This window comes from Onthophagus taurus, chromosome 7 (genome assembly GCF_036711975.1).
Source record: "Onthophagus taurus isolate NC chromosome 7, IU_Otau_3.0, whole genome shotgun sequence".
NCBI lineage: Eukaryota > Metazoa > Arthropoda > Insecta > Coleoptera > Scarabaeidae > Onthophagus > Onthophagus taurus.
This window is the reverse complement of record NC_091972.1, coordinates 22,269,591-22,293,831: the sequence shown is the minus strand read 5'-3', so window position 1 is coordinate 22,293,831 and position 24,241 is coordinate 22,269,591. Positions and strand designations below refer to the sequence as shown.

At 35.9% G+C, this 24,241-nt stretch overlaps 1 protein-coding gene across 1 annotated transcript in view; it reads left to right on the top strand.

The window, feature by feature from the left end:
• Positions 1 to 24,241, top strand: part of LOC111415938 (neural cell adhesion molecule 1) — a 266,395-nt gene that overhangs the window by 209,792 nt on the left and 32,362 nt on the right. The window contains exons 4-7 of the mRNA XM_071197577.1: positions 1,900 to 2,016; positions 9,214 to 9,414; positions 9,467 to 9,612; positions 10,690 to 10,843. Of these exons, the coding sequence (XP_071053678.1) occupies positions 1,900 to 2,016; positions 9,214 to 9,414; positions 9,467 to 9,612; positions 10,690 to 10,843 (618 nt within the window). The remainder of the gene's footprint in view (positions 1 to 1,899; positions 2,017 to 9,213; positions 9,415 to 9,466; positions 9,613 to 10,689; positions 10,844 to 24,241) is intronic.

Here is a 24,241-nt window from a genome sequence, read left to right as displayed (position 1 = left end):
ATCGTCCGGATAAATACGATTCTAGCAATCTATTTGCTTTTCCCCTGATGCCATAATAATCAATTTTAGACAACAGGATGGCATGATCTACCGTATCAAAAGCCCGACTAAGATCACAACAGATTATTCTGACCCTATCATGATCATCGTGTGCTTCCGTGATGTGACTAATAAGTTCGATAATAGCCGATGTTGTTGATTTGCTAGTTCTATAGCCGTGCTGTTCATTCTCAAGAATGTTATATTTCTCTAGATAGTCTAAGAGACGGCGTTTGATAATTTGTTCAAATATCTTAGAAAAGGCCGACAAGAGTGCAATCGGGCGATAATTGCCGTAATTGCTTTTGTCCCCTTTCTTATAGACCGGAGCTATTTTGGCAATTTTGAGTTTGTCCGGAAGCACTCCATCGTCCATACATTTATTGAAAATTATAGCCAGGGGCTGCGCAATTACCTCAGCTACTTCCTAGATTATAATAGCGGTAAAGTCATATATGTCTTGACTATGGCTTCGTTTCATATTTTTAATAATACTTAAAATCTCTTCAGCATCAGTAGGTCTGAAGAAGCAAGAATGGGGGTTAGCTTTTGTTGATCTTTCTTAAGTAATCCTCAGGATGAGTCCAGGACATCGTAATCGTGTTGAGCAGTGACTGACACTTCCGTTGAAAAATGCTCACTGAAACCAGGAACGTCTAAATCATTATTAGCTTGTGATTTCTTTTCCTTAGTGCCTTTTTCTGTTCTTATTATCTCGCACATTTTCTTATTTTTGTTGGCAGCTCTTTGTATAGCTTCAGAATTTTTTTTCATTATTTACCAGTAGCAGATATTCCCGCTTACAGGTATTATAAATTTCGTAAGATTGAGCATCTCTCTTACTTGCAGCCATCATACCCAGCGAATCCAACAAAAGCTTTTTCTCCAGAACAGATTGCAATAATCTGCACCTGCTTCTCACGTTTATTTTAACCCTTTTGTTATGTACTGGAAAAATGTGTTATATTTGTAAAAAAACATTCATGGAATAGATTGTAACAGTCAGTACCCGCCAACTCTTCTCTGAAACCATTCAAGATTTGCTCACTTCGCACTCTGGTCTTTATACTTTTGTATTGTTCTGGAGGACTGCCCCTACCACCCATAATCCTCAATAACTGGCCACGGCAGTCGGAGATATGCAGTTCCATGGTTGAAGCCGTTAGTATAGAAGAGCATACATTCTGTAACCCTTGAAGGCGATGTAAAATTGTACGATAGTCCGAAGCTCTCCATCAAATCTGTCAATTCATTCCTTGACTTGTTTTCTCTAAAGGGGAGTTTTCTCTCCTAGTAAAGTTTCCCGATTAAAAATTGTACCACCCTGTATTTGGTCTGCGCCGGTAGCTTTGATATTTTTTTGGTGTCGTAAGGCTTGTTTACCTTCTTCTTTTGTAATTTTGTGACTTGTCTTATTAATGGTTGTGTTCCTAGGTCTGTTATCATAAAAAGCTCATCAATATGTTGTTTCCATCAAACCAAGTTTTCTTTTACGCCCATCAAGATTTTGTTGTTGGCACCTCTCCAAGCTCTCTCTAGCTAGAACATGTCGTATTTCGTTTGTAGTTCTTTCTTTGGCTTTTCGATAAGCTCTTCGAAGATACTTGTTTAGTTCTTTATATTTATTAACATCTTTATTTTTCTGTAATCTTCTGTGGTTCATAAGTTATAGAGTTATACAGTACATATTTCTATACATGTAGATGAAGTGGTAAAGGTAGCTTCATTACATGATCTGATCGAGTTGATTTAAAGTTTAATAACTTTGTTATGAAAAAAATTGTTTTGTGTTTTTGAAAATTCTGAATGAATTTCCCCCCTTAACCCATTACATAAACCGACTTTTCTTTTTTGTTGCAGTTCCCCCTAACAAACTGCAAATGTTCGATAACTCGGGCAGACGTGAACTGACCAACGGAGTGGTGGGACCATTAGAGGAAGGTGCAGACCTGGTGCTCACGTGCGAGGTGCGAGGGGGTAAGTTTCAGCGTGCAGGCTTTCAGCCTGAAACCCACAGAGCCAGGACGCTTCCTGAATATACACTGTTGAAACGCGCGTCGCCAACGAAAAACCAAGCCTCCAAGCTGAAGCGCTGGTCACCGGATGAGGCACAATGCACGTGCCACCAAACATTTCCGTACGTGTATATTTAGACCACAACTCGGGCCTCCCTTCCGGATGTTATCTACGAACGCCACCCGTATATCCAGATCGATCCATCATTTTTATGGCCGTCATTCGAGCTTCGTTGATTGTGCGGCTTTAATATTTATGAAATGGTCTCGCTTATAATACCCGAACGCGAACTTCAGTGTCAGTACGAATGTGTACGCTTTTTATTTATTCATTTTATTTATAAAAATTATTAGTTTGTCGATACACATTTTTTTTTAATTAACGGAGAGGATATAATTAATTGCGAGAAACTTTCTCGGTTGAGCTGGGTTTGTCTTAAATTTAATTAGGAAAAAATCTACCCAGATACTTAATAACTTCTATCCTCCAATCCCAAAAAGGGAACAGGAAGGGCTGAAACAAAAACAATCGCCGATTAAAATAATGAACTTTCTCCCTCATCTGCCGTATTTCCTCCCCCTGGGCCGTAATAAATTCGAACGGCGATGAAGTGTCATAAAATCTAAAAGTAAAATAATTAATTTTGTTTATTTTTCAGGATAGCAAGCTAATAAATAACTTTTGGTTGCGCTTAAATCCGCCTTTTGCTAAATTACTTCTTAATTAATAGCATTAAAGATAAACAGTTTTGTTAGAAAATAAAATAATTTTGAAGGTACAAATAAATTTGGTTTAAATTATAAAGATAAGTTAAGTACTGAAAGTATAAAAACACAATTGTAGGAGTTTAATGTGATACAAAGATAAATTACAAAGGCAAACTGTGCTCAAGAAGGTTAATTAAAGTAGGCACGTTTCTCCGCAATATTTTCCAAAGTTTCTCCAGGACCGAAACTGTGGTCGCAACTCTCGTAAACCGGGCACAATATCCGTCTTAACAAAGGCAATTTGAGTGAGTTTTATAATTGCTTAATTAATTTTCTAAACCCTCTTCTTGTCATCGGCCGCAAAGGTACTTTTCCGTTTAAAAATGTGTTTTAGACTACTAAATGATTGGTTATTTATCTTCATTATTTTCAAATAATTACCTCAATTTCTTTATTGATGTATTGTAATCGAAGGTTATTATTATTGGATTACAGGGATTTAGTATACTTATTGTTAGTATGCTTAGTATACAGTATCCGCAATAGAAATTTGTGTACAAAATAGATTTGCTGTACGCGTGTATTTCCCCCACATAAATTGACCTACAATCGAAATATTTACTATTCGCACTCGTAATCCTTATTAACGTAGTTTGTGTTCCCAAACACCTGTTCCGCAGTTGGACTGTTCGTTTTCATTTATAGGTTCGGTTGGCACCGAAGTACGCTCGAATAAAAACGTGCGATAAATCGCCGGTGAAACTGGCGGAAAATATCGCGTAAGTGTCATGAATAATAAATTATAGGGTTGCAATTTCGAAAAATAGAACGAATGCAAATTAATTACGGGATTGATATATGAATGCGACCGAAGCGCACTTTAGTTCATGCATATTTAGGGTGTTACTTCAAATTATCGACAAAATTTTTTTGCAATGGATTAAGATTTAACGGGAATTTCCAATATAAAATGGGTTGGTTTTTCAGCTCTTTTTATGTGTTATTATTACGTTGATTTTTTTCTGATTTCTGAGTTGTATTTTATTTGCATTCAAATCTCATTTTCAAACATGTTTAATTCCTGGTTAGAAAAATAAACTGATGGACATATTCAATCCAATCTAACTCTCACAAAAAATGTATAGACTGAGTTTACAACAAGGTGTATGAAAAATAATTGAAAACTACAAGTAATACAAATCCATATAATCCCGTTTCAAGTGAGAAAATATTATTAATGCTTTCTGATGCTGCTGCGACCATTATTGTCTACTAGGTTATCGTAATTCAAAAGTAAGCAATAATAATAGAGCTTTAGACTTTTGATGTGATCGAGCCTATAATTGAAAGTTTGGCAGTTATCGATAAAGCATACAAAATACTAGCATTATCACTCGAACTTGCATCTCGAGTTGTAGCCTCAGGTCTTTCTTCATATATTAACTATGCGATGTTTATCCTCTTTCTGCGCGTACTCGTGGGTATTTCAGCCAACTTTATAAACAGCCCATGAAAAAAAATCTGCAGAGATTATTATTATTATGGCTGCCTGGCAGAGGGGAGCGGCCCCTCTCGTCACCGCGACCTATAAGATCTATTGTAACTTTAGCCCTCCAAAAGTTTAGGGCAAATGTAGGTTCTTAATGAACCTTAGTATTGCTCCAAGGTTTTGTCCCTTTATGTCGGTAGTTGTCAAAAGAGCTTTACAGAAAATTATGTGTCTTAGACGGCCTCTGGTAACGCAATAGTTCTGCTTTCAATAGAGGGTGGTCTCAATTGTAGCTTCCTTCTAAGAGTGAAAGCGACTATTTCTGGTTTGTTTGAATTGATGCTGAGCCCATTGCTTCTGCACCAAGTGCTGGTGACTACTTGGACTTTCTGCATTAGTTCAGTTTTGATTGTGTTATATTTACCTCGGATTGTGATTACCTGGTCATCAGCATACCCCTGAATCATGAATCCATTTTTTGTTAGGGTGTTCATCAAATCATCAACGACCACGCACGATAGGAGAGGTGAGAGCACTCTCCCTTGGGGACATCCTCTTAGCGCCTTAATAATCAACGATTCGCTTTCCAGCCTGTTTGTGATCTGACTTTTCAACATGGCTATACACCATTTGATTGTTGACGGATGTATATCTATTACGTCTATGCACATAGGACTATCTCTTCGGGTTGCAATTGTCTCCTCTAAGGTGCTAGTCAAAGCATGGAGAGCAGTAATTGTTGATTTTGCTTTCTAGTAAGCATGTTGACTCGGATGGAGTGGATTGGTGACAAGCATTCCATTCCTAAGTTATTGATCAATTACCTTTTCCATCCCTTTGAGGAGGAATGAAATTAGGCTAATTGGTCTGTATGCTTCGGCGTTTGAACGCCTACCACCTTTAGGTATGAAGACCACTTTTACTTTCCTCCATAGTGTAGGTATATAGTTAAAGCTGTATCTTGTTATATATAGGGATATTATTACTGAGAGCGGGTCTTCTATGCCTTTTTGCAGAAAAATAGACAGAATTCCGTCCCCTCCAGGCGATTTTAGGGGCTTAAAATTAGAAATAGCCCACCTTACTCTGTTGGGTGTAAAAATGTTTCCAGCTATGCGGCAAACACTACCTGATGGACGGGTTATATCTATTACTTCAGGCTCGGCATCCGCATGGAAGTGCGTGCTCAGTACGCGCTCCAACGTTTCTTTAGCATCCTCAGTGTATTTTCCGTCTTGTTTGCATAGGTGGCCTAGACCAGTGTTATGGTCCTTCTCCAAGATCTTATGCAGACGAGCAACTGTAGGCGTGTTGTCTATGCACAGAAGCTGCGCCAGGGTTTTCTTTCTTCTTTACGGATAGCCAAGTCATACTCCGTTAGGGCTTTCTTATAGAGGTCCGATGTTTGCTCGAGTTTGGAATGACTAACTTTATTATATAGTCTTCGAACCATGACTCGCTGTTGCTCAAGGTCCTTATTCCACCAATGCACATTGAATTGTGCTCTTTTGTGTTTTGTTGGGCAGCTTGATTCATATGCATTATGTATGATATTGTTTAGTTGAAAAGAGGCTATTTCGTCCACCTCTTCGCTGATGTGTCTACAAAAAGAGCACCAATCAGTGAGTGAGTTTATTCTGAATTCTGTCTGTTTTGACATGTATGTCAATGACAAAGCGTATATGCTTGTGATCCGCTAAAGTGATTTCACGTGAAACATGGCAGTTTGCGATTTGCGAACTGAGTTACCTCTGTCGAGGATATCTAAACTTGTACTTTGTAAGTAGTGGTAAAGGTTCTCACCCCTTTTGTTTGTGTCTGAGCTGGTCCATGCGAGATGGTATGCGTTCGCATCGCAGCCCAGGAGGAGTTGTTTTCCCGTCTTATCGCAGTAGTCTATGAGGTCTTTCACCTCCTTTGGCGGTGGATCGTCTGATTCACCGGGGAAGTATGAGGAGGCTATAATCGCCTCTTGCTCACCTCTCGGCGCGGTGTCGGCAGTACCGCTGATCTACAACCAGATTCCTAGAGATAAATTGGGTTAAAGGTAGGCAGTTTATGGAGGATTTAATGAGTATCGCTGCTCTCGCCGGCCACTCTCCTCTGTGATATATAACTTACCTACTTTTGTTGTTAGTCTTCTTCTGACTACACCTCCATATACATATGGCTCTTAGACCAGCGCAACATGTATGTTGGGGCTGTGGAAGCCCTTGACCAGCACGTCGGAGGCGCTTTTACAGTGCTCGTTGTTGGCTTGGATTAACTACTTCCGCCATTACTTTTTCACGGATGTATGTTTTTCGCGGCAGTTTTGCCCTTACCCTTCTTTTCAAAGCATACCTTACCTGTACCCTTCTTGGAGTCCTTGGATGTTCCGTACGTTCCTGGCTTCGGTTCGGGTTCTTTCTTCTGTGGCGTAGGCTCGCCCCTCTTTGGCTTCAGGGTGATTTGCCCGAACTTGTAGCTAACCTTATGGTTAGCTTCTTTAAAGCTCTCTATAGAGGGATGATCAACAGACAGCGTACGAAAGGCACTGCTGCCTTCGGTCGTCCGTTGGAGCACCCTCTATTCGTTGGTGTTCAGGCCTTCGTTTTGATCTTTAACAATCTTTAAAATGCGGTTCATGATAGTCGCTTTAGGTAGCTTCTTTTCATCGATGGCCATTAGGGATGCCACCTCCCATGGTTGCAGGGTTGGTGTTACGGACTTTATCCTGTCTCCTGGTTCTCACAGTTGACCACCAACCAGCCTACCTTAAATGTGGTGGCGAGGAATTTAGGCTTGATTTCGCCTTCGTGTCCCTCGCTAAGTTCCACTATTCTTGAGATGATAACCTCTTGAATGCAGGTTGCATTTGGGCTGTTGTGAGGTTCACCTTTGGAAATAGGGAATCTGAAATTTCCATCTTTTTACCTTCCAACACCTGCTTGAAGCGACAGCTGTAGGTTTTTGTTCCTACGGAAGATTGCCTCCGCTAGGAACGCTAGGCCTTTCAGTCGCCGTTTGTTTGGTGTCGGGTCCTTTTGGCGTTCTGCTTTCGGAGCGAGCCCTCTTTTTTGCCCTCTTCTCCTCCTCACTTATAGACTGTGTGGCCTTTGCTCGAGCTTCCTCAAGAGTCAGCCCTTGTTTGAGCAGCCACTTAAGCCTTTTTCATGCTGCACCGCTTAATTTCTTATCTTTCAACTTGGAGCTTCTCAATGCTCTCCTGAAGTTTAATGGTGTCTGTCGCTGAGACACTACTGGCTGTGGAGGAAGAGGTAAGATCTTGTAAGATCTTCTGCGCTTCCACTTGTTGAAGGCGATTTCTGCCTTGTTGAACTCGGAGTTGCATCAACCTCTTTTATATTATCTTTATTCAGTTCCATAAACGTCTCACGAGTAGCTAAATGGATTCTGTTGAAACTGGAAGTCCCTAGGTATCCAGAGTCCGCTTATTCGGAACCAAGTATTTCCCTCTTGGACAACGCAATAAAGCGATAAAAGTCTTCGACATAAGCTGTTCCACCTTGACTTTGGGGTTTTTAATGAGGTTGTCATGTCTCCATCCGTCATCAGTTTTTAAAGGTAACTCAAGCAGCAAATTTTCGAACATATGCCTCAAATATTCTACATGATTCTTGTTCATAAACGTTTCTCACAATTTATATTCTAATAAACGTTTCTTATTCAAATCTAATCTTTTAGTTTCTTGCAGGTCGCTTCCTCCCGTCTTCATTATGAATGCACGATTAGGTCATGATCAAGTCTAAACACATTTATAAAACCCTCAAAATACACAAACGTTTTCCTGTAGCAAAGAGAAGATTATTTCTAATTTACAGCACCCAAAAACCAGTTTCATTACAAAACGGTGAGATACAGGTAATTAGTACACGGGTACTATTCTTGTTATTAGGTGGTGTTTTAATTCTCAGAAATCAGATAACGAATAAATTGCTTGAATTCTCGGAACTACTCCACTGTAGCTGTCTAATATTTGTGAGCAACGGAATATTTTGTATATTTGCTTGTCGTATAGTTAATGTAAATGTTAACTAAAGTTGCTAAAGTCAACCTTGCAGTCTCCATTCTACAAGCTAACTGTAAATATGCTGTTATATTTATTTAGAGAAGCAGATATTCACGACATAAATACTAGTAGCTATCTCAAAATTAACGTGCGATTTTTCATTAAATTATATATGTTATAATCACGATTATTACTACAATAATTAAATGAATTGTCACTATTAAAGTTATAATTTATATTTGTTTCAGTGTAGTTGCTGCATTGTGCTATAACTTTGTGGTTAACCACTCCATATCTCATTAAAATATTAATAATGCGTGATTTAATATCGGCTTATTGTGGTTTTTAATAATAAATTTGTGATTAATTTTATTTCATAAATATAGGAATGAATGGAACAATACAACATAATAACCAAATTAATTTCAAATGTAATATAAATTAAAATTCAATTCATTTTTAATTTATTATAATCCGTGAGACACTGCGGGGACATTGTAAAAACAATGGTCACCAATTAGCAGAGTTTCCATAATGGTAATAGTAAGCTTTTTATAAATGTGATTGACAAAAGAGATTTCTATTTCAACGAACAGAAGTTTACATTTCATCGTAGTTGGAAGGAAAAAAACAGCTCTGCAAAGCACCAACTGCACCTTTTAATCTGATTTTAATTGCCTGGCACAAAGCGATCCAATTAAAATTTTCAAGAGAGTCCGAATTAAAAAAGCGAAGGCGATGCCGTTGGTTTCAATGAAATTAGCGCTGATTAGCGTCCCGCGGTAACCATTTAACACGAAACAAACTCGGTACCGTTTATAACTGCAGTTAGTTCGGTTTGTAGAGGAAATAACAAACTACGTCAGACAGGTCAAAGTCTTTCACTATTGTTGCCGCGTCTTAATTCAATTTGCATGATTAATACACATAACTGCCTTAATTTGTTACAGGTCGACCTCCACCGACAGTTTCTTGGTTCATTAACGATCGCCTTGTCGAGGGTGAGCTGGAGGCTATTAACCATTACATGATGAACAAGCTCACAGTAAAGCATCTGACCAGGGATCAGCTCAACTCCACCTTCAAATGCCAAGCTAGCAACACTAAGTTAATGACGCCAGTCGAGAAAACAGTTCGTTTAGAACTATTACGTGAGTAAGATCTCTAAACAGCTTTTCCTCCAATTTAATTCTTTAATTTCAGTTAAACCGCAGACGGTGAAGATTTTAAGTAAACCTGCCGAGATGATATCCGATCAAGAATACGTCATAAAGTGCGAAGTAAGGGGCTCGAGGCCAAAGGCGAATGTTACATGGTTGCGGGATAAGAGATTGTTTAGGAGAGGAAGCGTAAGTAATGTGGAAAGTAGTCAAGTTGGCCTCGTAAAGTTGTTTATGTTACTCTACCGTGTCTTCCAATTATGACAAAGTAAGATTACCGACAATCCGACCATTTGTTTCTTGAAATTAGTCTTATCCCTCTGGGTCAGTACTAGCCACATAGAAAAGAAGAAAATGGTCTGCCGTAAAAATGGAACGTTTCGGTAACCCTATCAAATTACCGCAGTACCGCCGGCCGAAATCGAATGAGCTTAGTTAGTTTTTATATTCGCTTTGGTGCTAGCAGTGAATTTTTATAGGCGTTTCGGTTTAACAACGTTTTCGTGCCCATTATTCATTGTGGATTTGCCCTATTTTCGGTTCCGTACATTTGTTTTCAGCTCGATTTCAACCGCAAGAGTTACTGTGAAACACGAAGTTACAGAATTAAATTACACTCTCAAAGTTTTATTACTATAACCATTAATTAAATATTTTAATAGGTTCATATATTATAGTTTACTTCGCATAGAATTTGATTGCCATCGTTAATTTTATAACATCTAAAGCGGTCCTATGTGACCAAAATATATAACCTTTCAATAAACGCGCGTACACTATCAGTCTGTACAATTTAAATTTCTAATTTTGCACTAACTTTGAAACTTTCTAGTTCTACGTCTAATGTTACGTCTAGTTGCTATTTTTATTTGCGTTAGTTGTTTATTTATATCTAATTGCTATTAATTATTTTTATTTGCGTATATTTTTATTGAACTAAGAGTAGAACTAACACTAGACCTAGAAATAGAAACGTTTGGGTTTAGCCGTCTTAAAAGACGCGCGGCTAAACTCGAATGTTTCTATTTTTAGGTCTAGTGTTAGTTCTAGAGCTAGTATTAGTTCTAGTTTTAGTTGTTCCGCAACTAATAAATGTCTGATGAATACTAAATATCTATGATGCAAATGGATTAGGTTATATGGGTTTAATACAAAAAGTAAATAATAAAATTCGGATAATAAATTTTATTGACAATTGCGGATTCACGGTCCGCCGCGTGTGACTGTGTGTACTGAAAGTTTAATATTACATACTTTATATTACAGACCGAGGAGAATATCACGGAGAACGGTTTCCTTGTGAATAGTTTTCTCCGGTTCGCCCCTGTACCCGAAGACGATACAACTGTCCTTAAGTGCAGAGGAGAGAATCCACAGCTGCTCTCTGGCCAAGAAGACACTTTCATGCTCAACGTTGTCTGTAAGTTAAACCTTTAATTAAGTTTCCTTTAATTAAATCGCGTACACCTGGCCCATATGTTGGATAAAATTTTTCACGAAACCATTAATATTTTCATTGGAAATATATTTTATTTAATCATCACGTAAAATTTCGCAGAATAATAAAAAATATAGTTTGGGATCTCTCGATTTTATTTATTTTAAATAGTAGTTGATTATAGAGAAAAGCGAAGTTGCATTGAAAATTTAGTTCCTGCATTGAATTTCATAAATGAGTTTTAATAGGTTACAAGTCAACAAAATTCAATATTCAAATATACAATAAAACCACATCGAAAGGTTGAAAAGAATATTTTACCAAAATATCATTACCCTTAATTTTGAATATATTTAAATTGAAAAAATTTTTAGTGATCATCAAAAAACATTATCATCATTTATATTAACATTTTCGTATTGTTAAACGGATTTGCTTTGCAGAAGGTTTGACATCATCGTCTCTGAGCACTGGAACGACGTTCGATTATATTATTATTAATGTAATTCGATGTTGTATCTTCTCTCCGAGGTATTAACCTACTTAAATCATGCATAAGGACCCGTCAGACTTTTTAACCCTAAACGAATGGTTATGTTCTTCAATAGACCAAGACGTAGGCATCTTGTTTGCGTCTTACAGTAGCATAATTAAGATGATTTTTATTTACTTCATCTAGTTTTTGTAGTCTTGGGAATTTTAAATGATTGGAACTCATCGACAAATCCTACGTTGTCCAGCAATTGAAGAACTGTGCTCCAGCCGCAAGTGACTTCGACTTAATTAGCCAAAATTTCTACAACTTCATTTCGTAAGACCGCTTATGGTGGATGTGTTAATCAGTTTCAGGTACATATTGTGCCAATTATTGAGCCTCGACCACAAGCGACTTCGGCTTAGTTACTAAAAAGATCTTCAATTTCCCCTGATAAAGCCGAGGCGCTTATAGTTATACAATTCCAGCACAATCAAGGTTCTTTACCAAAGTTCTTGCACCATTCAGCACTAAAATAAACTTTGTTTTAGATTTTTCTTGTATCTTTCTTCTTTTTCTAGCCTCTGTTCAATATTATTCTTCTATTGCCTCCACTTCCCTTCATCATAACAAACTCAAGTAGATATAATTTGCTCATATTTTGAACATTACAGTTGTCAAATGCTGAAGGCAAATTTCTATTGCTTCTCCTTTATTAATGACAGAAATGGTCAATGCTTGTGATGTTTTTCTTTCCTTTTCTATTGTTTTGTTTTATTTTGTTTTTTCTTTTACTTTTTCGATTATTTGGTTGGATAGAGCAGATTTTTCTGGATCCCGCCGTTTGTATCTCGATATATACATTTCTTTTTATTTTTGTTATTATTTTATTTTAATTTACCATAACACCTTGAGGTATCGTTGTTTTCATTTATTGTTTACGTTAAAAACTAAATGCCATCGTAATCTAGTAATATAATGCGTCATGACAGTTAGTTGATTGGTAATTTGGAAATCATCAGTTATTCTCTGCTTAGCCTCTTGTTCATCTCCTTCGTCTCCCTTGACGGATTCTTTAACCTACTATCACAGGCTTTTGTAGTATTAAAGATGTCGCTGTCTTACCTTTGCCTTGGATCTCGTGGCAACCTTCTTAGTAATCCTGAAAGCCTAATCGATGTTCTCATGCTGAAACCCAAATAAGTTATTCGTTTAACCCATATGAAGTGATGAACAAATGTTCGTTTAAAATTCGTTTGATGTATGAAAGCTTGGTTTCATTTAATGTAATCTGAAAAGTTGACGTTTCTAAAGCTTTATTTAGAATTCGTGGCGAAGTCGATCAAAATATCAAGTCGGTCAAAGTTAAAGTTTCATTGTCTACATTATGTAAGGGATTGTAATATATATGATAGGTCTGTAAAGTGATTAATATTCAGGAGGGTTCGATAATTGAGTTACTTTGAATTTAGTTGATTTTAAGGGAATTTAAATGTTTAGATTATATTTTAACGGTTTCTTCAGATATTGAAATAATGATGTATGTTTTATTATTTCTTGATTATGTTTGTAACTAACAAAACAGCAATTCGATCATTTTGATGTTGGTTCTGATGAATTAACCTGGATACATTGATAGGATATAGTGTTATTATTTGTCCTTTGAGCACTCTCATTACTCCAAACCATAATTTTATTGGACAGTAAACCTGTACATGTCCATCACAATTAATATCACAAACCTTATTTTAAAATTCATTGTTCATCAAAAGAAATGTTGGTACCACAAATTCTTGTGAATTACAATTTAAGAGGGTAATAAATAAAAATTCAAAATAAAACTATGTAGCAGGAACGTTGACCTTCCGTGTAGACATGGCGATATCGCGTCTATTTCATGCCGACTTCCAATTCGTTTTTAAAGTCTTCATTTTTAAGCTTTGAACCGGGTATAATTGCAGACATCGGTTTCCGGTAGCGGAAGGCCTCCGTCACGTTATCATATACTGAGAAATATGCAGATTGCCGCCACAGTGTTTCGCGATCATGAACTGTAATTTACTCGAAAGGATGTCAGTGTATAAATTACAATAGGGCGTCGGAACGTATCTCCACCGTTGAAAATTATTACACTTCCTGGAGGGTAAAATATGAGCAGAGCCGGTTGCATGATGGAATTCAGCAAGCACTCAAGGAGTACGACATCCCTAAGCCAGTAAATTTGACTTCTGCTTTGATGAAGATTAACAATCATTGTGATATTGATAGCCGCAAAATTCTGAGGGAATTAGAAGCGTAGGACTCGCTTGACAGATTTTAATACCTGTTTATTCTAATCTGACGGTTGCGTCCGAAATGGCTCGAGTAAAGCTTTTAGTATTTAGACATCGTAAATATGCCTTGGGACTAATACTAGCTAACCCCACTAAAATCTCTCTCTCTCACGACCCAGTTTTGGTCATCGGACGCAGGTGTGTTAGTAGCTATGTGTGACGCAGACAAAACGCCAGATCGATATCCTTTTACTCCCGGTGTAGAAAGCTTAATCTGACTCCTTTAATGTTTCACCAATTCAAGTCAAACATTAACAACACATTTGTGAATTCTTAATAAATTTTATGTGATTTTGTGTTGATTGTTTATGAATAAGATTTATAGATTACATTAATTATTTTTAAAAAATTATTTCTTTCTTAAAACATGGCTGTTTAATTAAATTTCGTAATATACTTGCTTCTATTTATCTTCGCACGGAGTGGTGACTTTGGGTCATTCCATTCGTGCCTCGACTGTATTTACTGTATGTTGGCTGAAAATTATGTATGTAGCATACATTCTAAAGTAACGTAGCAATTAAACCAAGTGCATGGTAATTTGAATATATCTAGAACAATTTTTAATATCTTATAGATATCTGAATAACATTAATAAAGAACAACAAATAACGAAAATTTTTGAACACAGAATACAATATTTATAATAAACTTTATTTATCAACATAATAACACCATAATATACATATTTTATAGACGTGGAATAATAACGGGTTGTTTTTTGTAACAATCTTTAATGCACAACACACGACAATAAGTTTAACAAAAAATAGTAAACTCTTGATTTTGGCAGAAGATTCTTTAGTTTCTCTTTTTCTTACTAACCTACTTCTATTGACGGGCATCATACAACTCGGCCCTCCTGCTCGTCATCCGTCTCGGATGAATCGCTGTTCAAAACATCAAATCCATGAACCTGCTTCCAAGGTTTCATAGAATTCGCGGTAGTTGATGTCTTTCCCAGCCCTTCTCCGAATCCTACTTTCTTAACCATCTCCTTTGTTTTCCAAACTCCAAAATGACCATTTCCATGTAATCTTCTGATGATCTCCCCTTGTAAAATCTTCGGTACCACTTTCAAATTAGATCCGTCTACATTTTTACATAATAGTCCACAGTCAATAACATAATTGTCATAATCGGCTTTACTTAGCAGTCTGAAGATTGAATTTAAGTTTTCATCGCTCTCTTGCGCCAAACGTATCCACATTATTAATCCGTCTTCTATAATCATTGCTGGGTATCTTGACATAGCATCCACATGCTTCATATTAGAAGCAGGTCGGTGTATTATAGAATAGTCAGAATCTTCTAGACTCAGCGCTCATCGAGCAATTTTTGTACTCAATTCTTTCTTGTGCATAGTTAGTTTGAAAGCTGCAGAATCCCTTGCAAATAAACTCTAAACTTTGCCAGAGCCTTGATAATAGCGAGAACTTCTAATTCGGAGCTACAGTAGTTTTGTTCTGCGACAGATGTTCCACGACTGTAGTTGTATACAGGATGAAATTTTTGATCATCTGAACTTCTTTGCATGAGTATGGCAGTTATTCCATACTTACTGGCGTCAGTGTGAACTTCAGTTTCAGCAACTTTGTTGGAAAATCTTTAACACCGGTGGATTCGTTAACGACAATTTTACCATTTGAAATGCCTTACGTTCTTCTTCGCAGTCTTCAAATGGTACATCTTTTATAAGTAGTCTGGGTATCTGCTTTGCTATTATGAAATAGTCTCACGAATTTTCTAAAATATTCCGACAAACCGAGGAATGATTGTAATTGTTTAACATTGGTAGGTTCGTGGAATGAATTGCAGGTTTCAACTTATTCGGTGTAGGCCTCAATCCTCCATTTTCTATTTCGTGCCCAAGGTATTTGGGCACGAAATACAAGTTGATTTCTAATCCATATTCTGAGGACGTAGTCAATACTTGCTTTAGCTTCTTTATTTCAACATCTTCATAAGGTATTACTAAGTCGTCTAGATAGGTTATTACTTATTACTGTTCCATCACGAATGCGAGTTTAAAAAATGCTATTGATAAATCTTTGGAAAATTGATGGGAAATTGCAGAAACCAAACGGGGTACGCACAAATTCAAATTATCCATTATGCGTTACGAATGCTGTGTATTTTCTACTGGACTCTGCCACTGGAATGTGAAAAAATCCGTTTTTAAGTCCAGTACGCTGAATACTTGCAACTAGTACAATTGGTCTTCAATCAGCGGCAACGGATATTAGTATCTTACTACCTGTTTGTTTAACTTCAAAAAATCAATGCAAAGTTGTGTCGCACCATTTTTCTTTTTCGCAAGGACTACAGGGTTGCAACTCAGAATTGCTTGGCCTAATGATTCCTTTATCTAGCCACCCCAATACGTGTTTCTCAACTTCATTTTTCTTCCACGGCGACATTCACCTCGTGTATGGTGTATCGGAGTTCCATCTTTCATTATAATTTTTGTTTCTACACCAGTCCTTTTCATTTTCGTCACCATTTTTTGTATAATCTTCCTTAATTGACCATCTTTGACGTTTTCCATGTGCATCGCATACTTTTCCTTTATTTCGTCTATCTGGATCGATAAGATAGTCATCTTCCAGCCACTTTGAAATTTTTACTTCTTCTGGGGTAACGGTGAGCATTGCTTGGTTCAATCAGGCTTCTTCCAATAAACAACTTAGGAGCATAACTTCTTTATTTACCACGTGTATTTTTGTGTTGAAGGACTGCCCATAAACCTCAATGTGTGACTCAAATGAAATTAATGTCTCCACTTTTCCTTGGCTTAATCCTTTTAATTTTATCGTCTGCATGGTGATGTTTGGTGCACCAATTTTAAAATATTCATCGCTTTTGATAAGGTTAACCGTGCTACCTGTGTCTATTAAAGTTGTTATACAACCTCCTTGTATGCTAATTTTCTTAAACATCTTATTACGGCGGTTGTAGTCAGATATTTGCATGCTTTTTCTACTTCTAAGTAGTGCCTTTGGAGTACGTTCCGGCGACATGTCCGAAGTTATTACATACAACACATTTCATGGCTTTTGCTTTATCCTTGCATTCCTGCAATTTGTGTCTCCTTTCACCGCAGTTGAACCAATGTCCTTACGCACATCCTTACCACTTGATGCATTTTCCTCTTTCCCACTCTTCGACTTCATGAGTTCATAAATTTCCAATTGCTTCTTTAGCTCCACTAAACTTCCAGCCGTATAAAGTATTACTTTGTTACTCTCGTAGTCAGCATATCATCAATGATGTACTGCATAAATGCTTTTTCTTCAACGTCCGCTTGTCTTGCAATAGATATCATATTTAGCACATATTCTTGATAACTTTCGTTCTTCATTTTCTTTCTTTTACTTAATTGCTGATAAACCATCGCGCTATTTTTTCTTCTTGTTTTTTATGTGGGATAATAATCGAATCACGGGTTATTTTTTGTAACAATCTTTAATATACGTCAACACACAACAAGTTTAACAAAAATTAGTTTATTCTTGATTTTGGCAGAATAATTATTACTCAACACGATTTTATCTAACAACAAAAACTGTTTTTTTAGTATCTCTTTTTTTTACTAGCCTACTCCAATTGATGGTCATACTACATACATAAATAGTATTTATGTCCGGTCGGGCGATTTATTTTTTACCTACTTATGGACTAGTTTTTAGGGCGTGATTATTTTAAAGTTGAATCTACCTAAATTATTATAAAATTTAAAATTCGTCCGGTCATAACATTTTGTATGTACCACGGGCATAATTTTCGTTTGTGGCCCACAGCGTGACATTAAGCATAACACGCTAAAGGCCTTCATTACGCCCTTAATACATAAATAACCGTTGACACATCACTCAATTACGGAAAATTGTTCTTCGCTTATTTAGAACTTTATTACGTTGATATATCCTGATATACAGTCTGTGTAACTCGATCGCAAAACTATCGGCTTTAGTGATAAGGCAAACAAGAACTTTAACGTCGCCGTAAAATACGTAGTAAATAAGGTTATGGAATTGTATGGGGATGGATTACGTTAAAAACTTTACCGAAACGTGCTCATGTTTCAGTGTGATTTATAAGTGTTTAGATTTAAGAATACAAATTCTGGGTCAAAGACGATTTAATCTCAGACGATATATGTTAAATACGATATATGGTTTGCCTCAACATAAATATATTTGATAGAATATCTAAATGTTACTAAAAACACTTAGGACATCATAAAGTTGTATCTTATATTATTAAATTTGCTTTTTGTCGTTTTAAAATAATTTCTCTCGTCAATAAAAGAACTGCGGGAAGGAATACTTTGGGCCAAGGGAGCAGACAACAACACCCTTCGCTAACTAATCCCAAAAATTGTCACGTAACTCCAAAATTGAAGGAATCCTCAACTGTATCATAATTGAATTTATAACGATTCTAACATCCCTTTTGTACAATTTATTGTGCGTAGTACCCACAATTTGATCTTCAAGAAGTTTTGCATGAAAGTAATTTTAAATTCAAGTGATTTTTCCCTAAAATTTAACATATATATCATGTAATGATTTTTAAAAATACAGTCAATATGATCTTTTAAAAATTTTGTATTATTTTTGATTTATAAATTTGGCAATTTCTTCATTAATAATATTTGCTTGGAAATTTTAATAATATTATCTCTTAATTTTTATATCATATTATAAACAAGGATGTTTAAGCTACAATTGAACATATATATCATAGCAAGATTCTTAAAAACACGGTCGATAGGATTTTTTGAAAATTTCGTATTATAGTTGATTTATAAATTTGGCAATTTCTTCTTTAATAATATTTTCCTGGAAATTTCAATAATAGTATCTAATAATTTTTATGTCATATTATAAACTAGAATGTTTAAGCTACAATTTAAGATACATATCATATCAAGATTCTTAAAAATATGGACGATTGGATTTTTTGAAAATTTCGTATTATATTTGATTTATAAATTTGACAATTTCTTTTTTAATAATTTTCTCCTGGAAACTTCAATGATATTATTTTATAGTTTTTATGTCATATCATAAACTAGAATCTCAAAGCTTCAATTTAACATACATATCATATCATGATTCTTAAAAATGCAGTCGATTATATCATAATTTCCTATTATTTTTGATTTATAAATTTGGCAATTTCGTCTTGAATAATTTTTTCCTGAAAATTTCAATAATATCTTATAATTTTTATATCATGTCATACACTAGAATCTTTAAGCTACAATTTAACATATATGATATAATTCTTAAAAATATGGTCAATATGATGTTTTAAAAATTTGGTATTATTTTTAATTTATAAACAAAATTTTAGAACGTTGTGCAATAGAACAAAAAAGAACAGCTTATAGCTGACTTTTTAGCGGATACTATATATATCTACTTATTGTGATAATTTTGTTAAAAATATGTCAGTAACATCAAGTAGCTATACGTTCACCTTCTTTCGATGGGGGAAGATTTGGACAGTAATTGACGTCTGTTCACGATACAAACTGAGGACTTTTTACCGAGAACGTGTTACCAGACTTAATTGGAAATCCCAGGCAAACCCGATTTAAACGTGATGACCTTTGCACTTTCGGACGTATCGAACTGACTCGGCTCTTTTAATTCTAAACCAATGACAGCTAGAAGCTGTGTCAATTAGGGAGTTTTAAAACTTTGATTTGATTACTTTTCAACAGATTGTGTAGGAAAAAGTGACGAAACAAAGATAGTGTACCAACATAAAATTACAGGAAAGTGCAACTGGTTTCGGGAAATTGCTACCGAGTTGACTCGTAAACGCAGCCCCATCTCACACGGTTTGGCGAGCAATTTGAATTACACAGATTTTAAATTAGCTCAATAAATTTCAAGCAGCTTCCCTGCACTTCCATTTCGTTTTACTGACTATAAAATTGAGATTTCTACCCTAAATCGACCAACTATACACATAAAAGTCAACAATGTTATTAATTGAAAAATTTTATTATATTTATTGTTGAATAATTGCAGACTTTGTTTATGTTTACAAACATTATTGCATTGTGTATTGATTGCCACTAATAAGATAAAACCAAAACCTATTTGAACAATAACAAAACCTATTCAATTAATAATTAACAAAGACCTGAAAACATATTTTAATTTGTTATTGATATAATTAATGAAAACTGGCCCAGTGAGCCGTATGGTTTACAATTTGCGATTATAGAAAGCTGTGCAATCTATTCTCTATATTTATATCTAATTGGTGCGATGTACATAATTATCACAGGTTAAACGTAATTAGTTTTTTTCCATTCGATAATGAAAATTGACAAATTATTAAACCCTTTTTGATTTATGCACCAGCGAGAGATTCGATCGGTTGTATAAATTTTAATTAGCAGATACTATCTATCCGCACATAGTTCCAGCGTAGAATAAATGGTGTTGCAATTTAAATTAACAGCAAAAACATGATCTAATTAAAAAAGTTCGTATTTGTACAAAAAAGTTATATGCACATACGAAATGCTTACTGAGGTATAAATATTTATGCAATCGTTATTGTCACGAATGTGGAAATATTTTAACTCGAAATTCTCGCAGCAATTTTTAATTTGAAATTCATGAAAAATATGAATTTTGAATTACCGGGGGACGCAATTACTACTACTGTTTAGAACCGACCTCAATTAAAGGTGTATAACCCAAAAATTTCTCAAACCATTACAAATAACTTTCTGAATCTCATTAAACATGGCTTCGGCTGGTGTTATTTGAAATGTAATACTTTTGCAAAGTAAAAGCAGTATTTGGAAACCACGATCATTACTGTGCGATGGCCATTAGTCCGACAGGTAACATCGAGACGAGTAAAACTGCACTCCACTGTTCGCAAAAGTGTTTTCTCGTGTGTACATATATGTGTACCGGCCGAGAATTTCTCTATTTGGTCTGCCGTGGTTTTATCCAGCCTCATTTGTATTCTAAACACGTTGCCGCAGGTTCATGAAGAGTCGACGTCGTCCTTTTGGGCTCACCAGTCCCCGCTTCACGCGTATACCCGCACTTGCCGAATAAATTACTCTTTGGAATTTTAAAACTGCCGGTATTTCGCATTGAAATCGCACCGCTTCGAAATTCAGCTCGCGGTTTACGTTTTTTCTCAAATCCGTTGCTAGGAAAAAAATCCTCGTCGCACGGCTAAACTGCATTGCGAAGCGCCTTCAATCTTCTTAATTAATATCGCGTTCGGGGAGAACTTCATTATAAATTTCTCAGTGGGCCACGTGATGTAACGTAGACTACGCGCCGTTATAAATATGAAATTACGAGCTTTGGGACACGGAGGGCGCTAATTTAATTTGAAAACTTTGGCGGGCAACCGCGTGGACCACGTTGAAGAGTTACGTTGACTTTTTACCGAGGTACAGTTTCTCAAACATAATTTTCCTGTTTGTTTTCTTGTTTCCACAATTTCAGTTTTAGAGAAAACTTTGTTGGAGAATTTGTTAAATACATAAATGATCAAAATCATAATTATTTTTATATAATATCAACTCAATATATTTATTAAACTAAAATTAGAACTAAAAGTAGAACTAACACTAGAAACTTTCGGGTTTTGCTGTGCGTCTTTTAATAAAAGGTTTGATGTTTCGGATGCCATGTTGCAACCTTCTTCAGAAACTGGTTCGAAGTGTTCGCCGTGCAGTGTGTGAAACACTTCGAACCAGTTTCTGAAGAAGATTGCAACATGGCATCAGAAACGTCAAACCTTTTATTAAAAGACGCACGGCAAAACCCGAAAGTTTCTAGTGTTAGTTCTAGTTTTAGTTCTAATTTTAGTTTAATTCACACCGGCCGTGAAAGCCTTCGTACTTATATCAATATATTTAGGTTCTTCTTTTAAGGTAAGCGACAGTGTATGATAAAGAGTCCTCTTAAAACCTTAATATTAGCTTGATCAATTTCTAAAGTTTTCTTGAACACTGAGTTGTCAATAAGTATCTTGGCATGTCTCACGCCAGTTCTCCTGAGTTTATTGCGTCTGCCCTCAGTCTGCTTTTGAAATTTTTTCTTGCTTATCCCAGACATTGATAGCATATTCCTGCTTTTACAAGCTTTCCAAAACCATTAGTATACATATAGATAAATATCCACCTGGTCTAAGGCGGTTTCGCTGTTAATTCAGTTTTGCCTCTAAATAAGCAGGACCTTGTGTTAAATAAACCGTGTTACTATCAAGTTATTGCACAGATCAAAAGAGAATTTCAAACATGCTGCCTAAATCTCCAAAGAGGCATTACAGTTTCGTGGAGGAGAGAGACCAAGTAATATGTCGCGTTGGGTACATGAAAGTTTACTAACAACCGATAATTGTTGGATTTTCACATACTACGTTGCAGAGCATTTAGGATTTCCAACTCTTATCTCAGAGAAAATCGTTAGTGTTTTAGCCACTTTAATTTTGCGTCTTGGAGAAAGTTACAATTGTGCTCTTATGTGGATTGATGGAGAGATTTTACACCTTACACCAAACGAAGTAGAATGTAGGGTTCAATGGAGAAGATTCGACAGCTTTGACATAGAGTCTTAGCTTAAAGTATATTGCCTCTTCACAAAGTGAACTGAAGTCTGCAATCAAGCATTTTAGGGATCTAAGCTGTTATAGTTGATTCCACCCATATATCAAATATAATTGTGCTGGAGATTATACTAACAGATGTTTCGGCTAATATATTACTAAAAATAAGTCCTTCACTCAATAAATACTCAAATGACAGACTATAACGATTTTATTTTTCAAATATTATTTGTTTAAACTTTCTTGATTTCAACTTCTTCAACCGTTGTTCCAGTCCTTTCACAGAACAGAACCCAAATTATCCAAAATCCAAAACAAATCGAAGCGATCAGCTGGATCTATCGAAATGGCGGTCAAGCTCACACGCCGTTGGACTTCTCTCGAGAACCAAACCAAATAAATCGGAATAAAAGAAATATAACAGATAGTCAGATATTAGTCGGCTTTATGATAAAATTTTATTCAGCCCAAAAAATTTGAGAATACCATTGGTTACTTCAAACCATGTCATTGCTCTAGCTTGGTTCTAGCTCTAGTTTTCCTTCGGCTAAAAGAACTAATTGTCTCATACAACAGCAGCATTGAAATCATTTGTGAGAAGATATTATTGAAAGATACTGAAAAGTTAACAACTTCAGCACAGCCCATAATAGAAAAATATTGAGATAGTTTCTGATCAGTAGACAAACCCTGAATCTCTCCTCAGAATAGTGCTTCTTATTAGATTGGGCAGCAATGCCTCCTCATTAATTCTCTTTTTCATCCATGAAATGCCCGAATACGTCTGAAAGATGGTGTAGAAGTCTTCGAACATTGCAGGTTATAAGCATTTAATGTACTCAGCTATTTTACTTATTAAAATAAAATTTACTTATCTTTCAACAGAAGTTAAGTAGCTATTCATTCTTATCTTTCCCAGGCCGTAATGGAACTTCGACAGTCTACTGTGCATCTCAACCTTTCCAGGTATTCTTCCTTGTCTGAATTTGGTATCTAGCACAGATCGCCGATGGTGTCGTAGTTAGCATTTAAAGTGTGATGACTTACGAAGCAACAGCCTCTTTTTGTTTAGCAGTTGCGAACTTCTCCGCTCTCTACTTATTCCTGGGTCCGAATTGGATTTCATCAAATTCGTGATAGGCTTTAAGTGTCACATCGTCGATGATGAAGGTTTGACTTTTCCTCTGATCTAAACCTAGTACAGCCTAATAACGTCAACTCATCAGTTAACAAAGCTAGAACTGAAATAGTATGATGTCACGTTATTAAGTCGTGGCTTGTCTTATTGTTTGGAATGTACGCAACAGAGTGCGGTTCGGGATTCTGCCCTACAACTACCTTGATTTAAACAACCTTAGGTTTCTCCAGTTGAGTTGTAACAGATTTGGAACTCTTGGCCACTCTCAGCCTTATTATTTGAAAGACAGATTGTCCAGTGCCTCTTCTGTCTCCTCATCCCATTTCAAGAGCAGAAGAAACTAATCTTTTAATAATTTAAGGTGTAAACAAACGAGTTTCTAGTAATATTTATAGATTGAGGTCATCTCATTAGAGACTAACTAAATAAAGGATCCAGGTTGGTGCCCCTCGTTAGGATTTGATTTTGCATTCAATTCCATGATGTTGTTAGTTAAGAATAAATAGAAAGGCCATCATGCTCGGTGGGTATCTATAATTCGTTTATTATTAATCACAATTCTCTAAGGTAGCCCTATCATTTCTGCATTTCTGTTTCAACAAGAAGAGTCATCATAAGATATTAAAGAGAAATATCACTCCTCTGTGCTAGCTCAAAGAGGCTTGATGACAACTGGATTTATCGACTGATACGTTTGTATGTGATTGTTTCAACGCTATATTGCCTTTCGCAAACTACTATCAATATTTTAGACATATTTGAAGTCCCTGAAAAAATAAATGATTCAGAGTTTAAAAATTATTTACAAAATTATTGAATTCCGCTTC